Genomic DNA, 10,022 nt, shown 5'->3' on the forward strand with positions numbered 1-10,022 from the left:
TAATGTTTTTGCAATATCAGTTATTTAACTTGGTAGATGGACTTTGAAAAATTTTGGAGAAATTATTCTGAATTACCAGTAAACAGCTTCCAAAATGTACAATAGCAGCTTCAATCCACTATTTCCATATCTCTAAACGATCAAAGGGATTGTCGCCGAAACAAATTTTTCAATATTGGAAAAATAAAAGGAATTAGAAAAGAGGAAAGGGATAGTTTGATTAACAATCCTTCTCTTTTTCTATCCTTGGCCTTCTTCCGCTTGGTATATAAAGAATTTGCACCTAACTATTTTATCAGTCAATGGCAGCGGGCTTAGCGTTAGCAGCAAGCCAACACCCACCGAAATGCATATACCGAATGAAGTAGCAATGGCTCATCAATTGGGATGGGTGCAACTGACTCTGGGAGCAGATTCATATTCTTCCTTTGTGTAGTTCTCATGATCATGAATATTAACCTTCCCTTCTTTATGGCCACGCCATCGGAATACCTATACAAAATTGTTGGGAATTTGTTTGTTTAAGTCTGCATACATGAAGTGATTAAGAACTAATCGAGTCATTGCGTGATTGATAATCTGAAAAGAGCCATTTCTTTCAGGTTCAACCAACTGTCAGATCTGTATAAGCAGCTCCCTCCTATCATGGCAAATCTTATCTAATTTGTCTTGCTAGCTGAAGGATTCCTGCCAAACTGTATGATCATCGGTTTCCCTTTAAATACATATCCATTCACTAGATTCTGCAACCATGAACCACATTAGATGTAAAATAAAAATGTCATCACCACCTTAGTACAATCAAACACAGTAGAATGGAAGACACTATACTCCAGTTTTCTAAATCCTCATGCAACTCCCATTGGAAAATACGAGGTCAATAATTAAATCCGCTCATTCATAATTGTACCTAGGGTTACAATGCTTGTTTAAAAACAGTTTTAAGGAAGAAATCAACAGGGTCCAAACATCAGAGAACCAACTACATGCAAAAGTATAGAGGTGCTAGAAAACAGAGATTCCAAAAAATACATACCAGAGCTTGATGGGCAAGTTCAACTGATGGAAATGTCACAAAAGCTTGACCCCTCATTCTCCCCTCCTAAAATTTAGACGTTGGCTTAGTTCTAAGTTCAAAAATAGGAAAGTCAAAGGGTCAATCAGTTAGGAGATGAGGACCACTTGCACTAAATGTCATCCTATAAACTTTACTTCATCAAATAAATCACCTTAACAAAGTTCTTTAGTGTTTCTAAAATTGGAGACGACAAATGCTTTAGGAATGTTATATTATTTTCAAAGAGAAGTCTAAATGTTAATGCTGTAAGATGATGTATCAAGATCACACATATGCTATGAATTTTCTTTCTCTATGAATTTAATCTGCTATCTTCCACTGATTAGCCTCTCACTCATAATCATGATATGAGATCCTTCTTATACAGAAATAAAGGAACAGATCATCAATACTGATGAAAAAGCACATCTAATCTAATTTCAAGTGGTATAGCATGAATGAACTAGTGGCTTATATGACTAAATATTGCTCCCAGCATCTGAACTTGAAAAGATAAATAGAATTTATTATAAAAAGAAGTTAAGAATGTAGCAATAATCTTACCTGCATCAGCTTCACACTAAGGCCAACTTTAGCAGCATCAAGGCTTCCAAACAATGATCCTATAGCACATAGGATAAAAGCAAAAGGGACAAACATCAGCATTAAGGAAACATGTACAAAAATGAGTTTGAGAAACAACTATGTTTCTTATAATATGAAAATCTGGTAAACTGTCAAAGTTGCTAGATAACTTCATGAGATAAGAACAGCAAATCTATTTGACAACTTACCAAATATGTAGAAGAAGTCATCAGCAACCATGTCCTTGCTCAAGTTCTTTATGTACAGCACAGATGCAGGATTCCCAACTGTGTAATTCTGCAAGATTCAAGAAGCTTTCCTCACAATTCATACAACCAACTCTCCATCAGCAGCATTAATTTCAAAATGCCATTAGAACTAACACTTGAATAATAAAAATGGATCGTACAAAAGTGAATAATAAGTTGACATCCATTTAGTCCTATTAGGCTCAAAAAATTACCAAATTACATATATTCTGCTTACTATAGAATGGAAATCACTTAACATTTCCAAATTTGCTACCTTAAACTGAGGAAGCGATAAAATTTCCTCTGGAGCCAGCTTGTTACTTTCCAATTCTTCTGGAGTTGCAAAAGGTTTATGATCTAAACCTTCCTCATCTTGTTCATCAGATTCTTTCATACTGATATCATCTGTTTGTTCAGTCTGAGATACTTTTGGGGCAATTTTGATCTGTGATCATACAGCAGAATGATATGAATATTAAATATTGATCAAATAATCCAAAAATAATTTCTCTTAAAAACAATATGACCTGCAACACGGGATTTTTCTTTTTTATAACAGGAATTTCTTTTGGAACCAGGGAGGAAGGTTTCAATCCAACAGCTTCATGAACCACATCTTTATCCACTCCAGGGCCTACTATTGCTTCTTGTCTCACACGCTTTCTTCGAGATTTAATTTCTCTTGAAACAGGATGGGTTTTGTTATCAATATCCTGAAAACATTTATTGGATAAGAATCATGCTATCAAATCATAAATGGTGATTAGACAAACACTGAGAAATTTTCCTAAAGAGGGAAAGAATATGGTTTATAAGCTTTTTACAACAATGAAAGTAAATGCATTTTATTTACTTAGGGGCACACAATAATTTAAACATGCTTCCAGCTGGCGTAGCCCAAATTCTCCATTAAGTAAGCATGTAAATTCCGTACATAAGTTAAACAAGCACAAATCATGATCTGTAACTTAGGGCATTCAGATATTTTAGCAGAACGAACATACCTCATCTGAAGACTCCATTTCTGCCTCACTACTGGATAAATCTGCCAAGTGAGGCTTTCCAGCAACAGTAGGGGGAGGTGGCGGCGGGGGTGGGGGTGCTGAAGGTGGCAATGGTGGAGTTGGCAGGGCCATTCGAAATGGAGCTGGAATGTTCATTTTGTTCATCAAATGCAACACCTATAATTGAAACGTATGTTTGGTGAAAGGTTAATTTGTGAACACCACTACTCCAAGCTACTTGTACCTGACTAGACTAAAATCAATAATAACATGCGAGTAAAGCAGAAAGACGATATAGTTACAAAATTGTTCCATTTTCCTTACCTGTGTATAAAAACGAGGAACAGCAATAAGGGCATTTACAATGTTGGTCAGAATGTTTCCATCTGGAGGAGGATAAGTGTACCTGTGCCAAATAATGTTTAATTCAATCTAGCTGGTTCTAGTGGCACTGTAAAGGGAAATGGCGAATTTTTTTTTAATTTAAATATTCAATATTTATCTGATGAAGTTCCAAAATCTGTATCATCATGGTATCTGAAGTAAAGACCAATTGCCTATCAATGGCTCACTCTTTCCAGTTTTCCGCTGAGAACTTTATGTTCTAGGATCAAGAATATAGATAGCAGACACTGCAATCAGCAGGCAGGCACCAAATGGCCTATTAAATCTGTCAACTTTATCCCCCCTGACAGACTAAAGACAGGATAACAATTTGATGCATTGACCAATAAGCATCATTTGTTCCCCTTTTATTCATTCATGTAAGCAGCATAATTGAGATTTGGAGTTTGACATTGACCATGTAAGTTCCCTTAAAACTAAGAAGCATGCCTCAACTAATGAGTCAGCGAACCAAGAAGCATGCCTCAACTAATGAGTCGGCAATGGACAAAATCACAAATAGGCTAATCATGTGTATAAAAGTATGCTAGCACAGAAAGAAAAATAAAACAAAGAAACTTATAAAAAGAATGAACATACTCCAAATGAGGAGGAAATGGATAGTCTACACCAAGCCTTGGAGCAATGGGTTCACTAGCAGGTACGGACTTAGAACGACCATCAGTATCTATCATTGCAGAAGCATCCTTGTCCACAGAAGTCGGTAGTGTATGATCCTTCCTTATTTGAGCTTCACTTTGTGTAAGCACATTATTCTCATTTGGCTTATTATTATTGGCTTTCTCCGCAGCTAACACCTTACCAAGAAACCTCAACCTAACCAATCATAATAACATTAAAGCTCTAAGCTTATTTATTTATATTAGTCCAACAATAAAAATGAGGTTCAAGAATACTTGATAAAATAAGAAAAGAATAGAAAAAAAAGTTGGGACTTTCACCCATTCAATTGACGCTGTGCTTGATAAGCCAAAGCTTCATTTTTGAAATCCACAAACGCACAGTTTCTAAGTCTGCATTTTGAATCAACAAATGAATGAAAGAAGCTAACAACTTTGACAGAAGCGAGAAAAAAGAATTCTAAAATGGGTGTGACTAAGTTAAAGAGCTGAATTGACCTTCCGCCGGCGCATGGACGGACAGAGGTGGCGCCGTAGTGAGAGAAGAGACGTGAAAGAGTTTCATGTGGAATTGCCTCTGGAAGGTGCCTTATCAATAAGGTACTCACCGCTGCTGATTCCACTTCCATTTACTATAATTTCGACTGAAAGAATGTCTTTGCTTCTTTCGTGCCGGAGAACAGTTTATAATCGACGGAGTCGATCAGTGGTGGTCTGGAAATGGGTTAACTATTCATTTACCCCCTAAACTTTCTGGCGAGTCCAAATAACTTCGAAAAATTTGACCAAATTACTCAAAAAAAATAATTTGCATATACCCACAAAAGTATTACGATTTTTCAAGAGAGAGAGTGAAATAAATTAAAAAAATAAAACAAAAATTATGATAATTATATATATATATATAAAATATATTTTAATATTATATTAGAAAATAAAGATTATTATTGGTGAGAGAAATTATTAATCTTAGAAAAGAGTGATTATATGTAATTTTTATGAGAAATTGAATAGATTAAAAATGTAATAAGTTATTAGGTTAAAAAAGTTAATACTGAAATAATTTGAACATGGCCCAAAAATTCAGGGGTCAAATTGCTACTTAAACATTTTAGAAAAGTGAGTTAGTAGGTGGGCTGGGCTTGTTAATCATGCCCGATTTTATACCTATGGGCCTATATGTTTGCCAGCCCCACCAAATAGGCCCAAATATAAGAATGCAACCCAAAAATGGAACAATAAGCACACGTATTATATATTTATATGTGAATTTCTGTTGTCAGGAAAGATGAAGATTAGGTAGTTGTGACACAAAATATTACACTGTATTTGCATAAGTTTTGATTGCTCATAAATTTAGGGATTAACTTAATAGTTAATCAAGGTGGATATCAATGGAAGAACTGGTTGACAGAAGGGGTAGGGCATCAATCCTTGTCAAGAAAAGCTAGAGCTGAAAATGGGTATTAACAAAAATCATTGATCTTTGTTTTCAATGGAGCTTTCTGTAAGAATAAAAATGGTCATCCCTAATGATATTTTGCAGTAGCTTACTTAGTTTTCATACTCACTTTCTTCTTAATCTATGGTGGCTCCACACGTTTCAATCATTAATCAAGCTAGTTGTTTGGTATATATATATATATATATATATATATATAGCCTTTGAAGCTCGTGACAGATAATGACCAGTCCTCCTGGTATAATTGAGCCAAAACTATTGCTAAGATAAATCATATCAGCTTTGAAATTAGGCTTTAACCTACTACTAGTACTTCCTTCTTCTAGTCTGAATTGTTCTGAAATTTGAATTTATTAACTGACCAAACATTTGATTTCTCAAAATATTCAAAATCTTTAATAATAATAATAATAATAATAATAATAATCAAAATAATAATATTATTATTATTATTAGAAAGCATAAATTATCATTCTCGTTTGATTTACACAAATAAAACAAACAAGCCCCTAGAGTGGGTCTAAGCTTTAGTGAATAATTAGGTTCATTTCTAGGCTAGACATCCTTCTCTTTTGCATAGTTTAATTAATACATAATCCTATAATTTATTCGCTAAAGTTTTAAAACATTTTTAACTTAATCTTAAGTTCGAGCCATCGTCTCCTCATCTGTGAAAAAAAAAAAGGTTCATTATAATGATGGTTAAAGTTCATGTATTGTTCTCCTTTATAATTATTCATCATTTTTAGCAATTTATACTTACTAAACTTATTATTCAGCTTCAATCTATTGCTCAGTATTCTTTTCCTTATATTTCACAATTATTAAAGTTAATAATACAATGTATTAGGTTAAATACACGTATCTGTCCTTTCTTATGATAAGTTATTCTCGATTTATGTAGAAAGTCTATGAGCGATTATAAACTCTTTCAGTCTTGTATAGTAATATAGAAGTAAAACTTATAAAGAATTTTTAACTCATAGTGCATCATTTAAAAAAAAAAATTAATCAAGTCCTAATATTTTTTTAAAAAAATAAAATAGAAAAAATAATTTTTAATACTTTAGGATATTATATATCCAAGTTCATACCAATGAGATCGGCTTATCCAATCATGGAGCATATATAAGTTTTTCATAGTATTTAATCTAATTAGCCTAAAAATTAAATAACTGAAGATGTAAAATTTATCTACCGATCTCATATGATTGTATGCAATTATGAGATACTTGAAAAACTATATATGACATCAAACTATATATCAAAAATAGTTCGAATGTCTTTCCTCAAAAAAAAAAAAAAAAAGTTTTAACGTCCAAATACGAAAGAGAAAGATTAGATATCATTAAGACTCTACTAATTACAACTATGAACACAATTAGAGTTCAAACAAAAGAAAAATGATTTCATCCTCGCAATTGTATTACGAAAAAAGCCAAATCCGAAAATGAGATGGAAAGAGAGAGCACGAGAAGTTGAGAATATGACCGATCAAATTAAATCTCACAGTTGCCGAGGATGATCTGGTGACAACGTGGCAATTTAAGGTTCTGACGATGAAGATGACGTCAGCTCACGGAAGAAACAGGGAAAAGTTTTGTGACTTCTCAGTTCAGTCCCAAGGCAAAGGACTTTCAAAGAGAGGGGGGGGTAATGATTCAGTAGAGCTAGGACCATCCTGGTAACCGTCCCCAACCTATTGTTTTATAGGTGATTAATTCTACATCCATATTCCATAGCCAACCACCAACTTGACCCTGTGACCCAAAGACGTGTTATTTTCGGGTCAGTCTCGCTCTCGGTTTTCTTCTATACGCTCTTCATAATTAAATTTCAATAATTAATTTTTTTCTATTAATCGTATTCGTCAATTTAAGTGTTGCGTGAGTTGGATTTAAAATATCGTGAGACAATTCGGTTCCTATCTACTATTTTTGTAAAAACTAGTTGGCTAAACATACTTGTATAGCAGGATTTGATATGAAATTTTGACTCTCAAATAATATCTAATTTTATTGATTCAATAACGATGATCTAAAGACTTATTGATTTTTAGGCAAAAAAAATAATCTAAATATGAAATCAAAATGTTAACGACTTATGATCTTAGGAGGTGGTAATTAATTTCTATCGACTTTACTTTTTTTTTTTGTAAATATTTCTTTTATTTTTGGTTTTTCCATAAACGAATCAAAAGAAAATAAAATATTTGCATGATTTTTTGAGTTGAATTTTATTCCTTAGAAACTCACTCGGCGGTTAGATTGTAATTCTTTTAGTGAGTTGTTTTTGTTCATAACTCATAGCTATCAAAATATGTTGAAATCCTTCTAATTCTTTTTAAGTTATACTTTTTAATGTAGCCATAAATAAATTGAGATTGAAGTCCTCAAAGTCTATTCAGGTTTCTAATTGTTGAGTTATACATTAAAAAAATATATATATATTTTATCAATTCATGACAAGGAAAGAAAAAAAAGTTCTTTTTTGATCTCTTGGTAAAAAGGGTAAATGTTATATTACAAAGTAATCCAATTTTTTCTCATAAATTTATAATCACTTGTCATTTAGATATTATCTATGTTTATATATGCGCCATCGCAATAACAGATTATGAAATCGTAGTAAAAAGAATAAAAATAAAAATGAAATTTCATTTTCGTATCCTATTTTTGTTTTTATCATATTGGATGACATACATTTTGTTCTGTTTAATAATTTGGCGTACAGAAAAGTAGCTGAGATTTCCAATATGTGAAAAGAAATTGCAAATAAAAACATACTGATATTGGAGGGTTCTTAGTTTCAGCTTTCAACAAAGGATGTGTGTTTCAATTAATTTGTTGGATTGACCAGGTCAAGTTCAGTAGAATGGGTGTGTGTTTCCATTAATTGGGTTAGTGGATGCAAAGGATATAAAGTGAAAGGGTGGGGGCACCCATCGTCTTGTTAACTTAAGATATACAGTTAGCTTTTAGTTTTTTTTTGTCAATTGTCAAGGAATAGCAGCATTTGGATAATATCATATTTTAAGACAAAACAATATGATTCTGAGATTAATAAATTAGCAAATCCCTTTTTTATTATTCTAATAATTCATATTATGAAAATGATTTATTGCGAACGTTTGTTTGTTTTATATAACATTAAATAGTTACATTCTAATAAAGACTTTCATATGTCAGTCCTTACTAATATTTTCATGGTATATCAAGTAAGATCAATTTTGTAATTGTTTATTTATTTATGGACTAACTGATAGTTTATATTCGAAGATAATTACTCAATGACTAATGTGGCCTGTATGCATTTATGTGACTAAATACAATGAGATTGTCTGTTGTGCTGGAGGTGATGTATCTGTCTTTTCAAATTGATTTTTTTTTTTTTTTTTAGTCTTTTGAACATCCCCTTTTCAAAGACGTAATTAGTAAATACAAATCGTTATCTTTTTTACTATAATATTTTATTTTTAATATAGATTTTCTTTTATATTTCCTTACTATATTTTCTTATCATCCAATTAGTGAAAGATTCTCGGCATTAATCTGTATTAGAGAAAAAATAAATTATAATTTATGTGAATACATGTATTTAGCATCTTTTTTGTCATATTCCCTTCATTGGCTATAATTAAGTCGTTAATTTGTATTAAATATTAATACAGAGTTGCTTGCATCACAAACCTACCAACAGGAAAACAATGGTAAAAAAATAAAAACTTGGTGAGAACTGTGTCCAAGTACATAGATTATGTTTTAACAAGAAGCATTCAATTTAAAGTGATGAGGCGAGGGTACGTGTGTTGGGTTTGGTGCTATTATTAGGGACGAGTTTGGCTCTTGTCTAGCTGCTCTTTCTACCCCAAGTACACATTGCCTTTTTGCGGAAGTTGGGGAATTGCTGGCTGATAGTAACTGGTGAACGACTCTGGCCTGACTGGAGTTGGAGGTCGAGTTTTTGTGCGCACAAGGTGTTCGACAGTTGATCCGGGCAGATGATCTCTTTGTTCGGATATTGACCTGATCGTTAGTGACATTTGTTTGCTTGCTGATGAGGTGCAAAGAATCATGTCTTGGAGCAATTCATCACGAATGCTGCATTGTTGCTCATAATGTCGCTAGAAATGGTAGCTTGCTTGATAATTAATTAATCACTTACCAAGATTTCTTTTACTGAATAATCATTTTGTGTATGTAATTTAGCATTGCTCCCGAGTGGTTTATTTTAGAGAAACAAGAGAGGATGAGCACATGGTCAGTGATCAAATAGTCGTCCTGCTATGTTAAATATATAAAAAAGAAAAAAGAAAAAGAAAATGACAAGCACATGCATACACTAATGTGAGATAGAAAAATATCAGTACGAAGCCACTGTTCACAATGTCACAACAGCCTTGCCCACAAGCCCACAGGAAAGCAGTTTGAACTAGTAAATTCTAAGAATGTGGTAGCAAGCATGGAAAATTTTGAATGGAAACTTCTGAGAAGTTTCTTACATATGTACAGAATAATTCATGTAAAAGTTTGAGAATGTCGGTTTATTTCTTTATTGTTTTTATCGCAGTTCTTTTACATTTTTCTTCTTTTTTTTTTTTTTTCTGGTCGTTCAAGACTGTGGTAGCAGGTAAAAGAA

General features: G+C 32.7%; 1 protein-coding gene across 4 annotated transcripts; it reads right to left on the reverse strand.

Annotated features, from left to right (window-relative positions):
• Positions 1–97: 97 nt before the first annotated feature.
• LOC8260943 (U11/U12 small nuclear ribonucleoprotein 65 kDa protein) lies at positions 98–4,676 on the reverse strand. 4 transcript variants are annotated; one of them, XM_002525418.4, is made up of 11 exons: positions 4,421–4,675; positions 4,244–4,315; positions 3,882–4,118; positions 3,222–3,303; positions 2,898–3,074; positions 2,421–2,606; positions 2,168–2,338; positions 1,852–1,939; positions 1,622–1,680; positions 1,037–1,102; positions 98–743 (listed from the first exon to the last, which is right to left on the reverse strand). In XM_002525418.4, exons 1-11 carry the CDS (start codon positions 4,549–4,551, stop codon positions 660–662), a joined length of 1,353 nt encoding a protein of 450 aa, XP_002525464.2. In that variant the 5' UTR covers positions 4,552–4,675; the 3' UTR covers positions 98–659. The 4 variants fall into 4 exon arrangements, 3 of the variants coding, with proteins under 3 accessions (XP_002525464.2, XP_015578675.2, XP_048225604.1); XR_001535662.3 differs by having other exon boundaries at positions 661–743; positions 1,037–1,127; positions 4,421–4,676; XM_015723189.3 differs by lacking the exon at positions 1,037–1,102 and having other exon boundaries at positions 4,421–4,676.
• Between the last annotated feature and the right edge of the window lie 5,346 nt (positions 4,677–10,022).

This window comes from Ricinus communis, chromosome 10, assembly GCF_019578655.1.
Source record: "Ricinus communis isolate WT05 ecotype wild-type chromosome 10, ASM1957865v1, whole genome shotgun sequence".
Taxonomy (NCBI): Eukaryota; Viridiplantae; Streptophyta; class Magnoliopsida; order Malpighiales; family Euphorbiaceae; genus Ricinus; species Ricinus communis.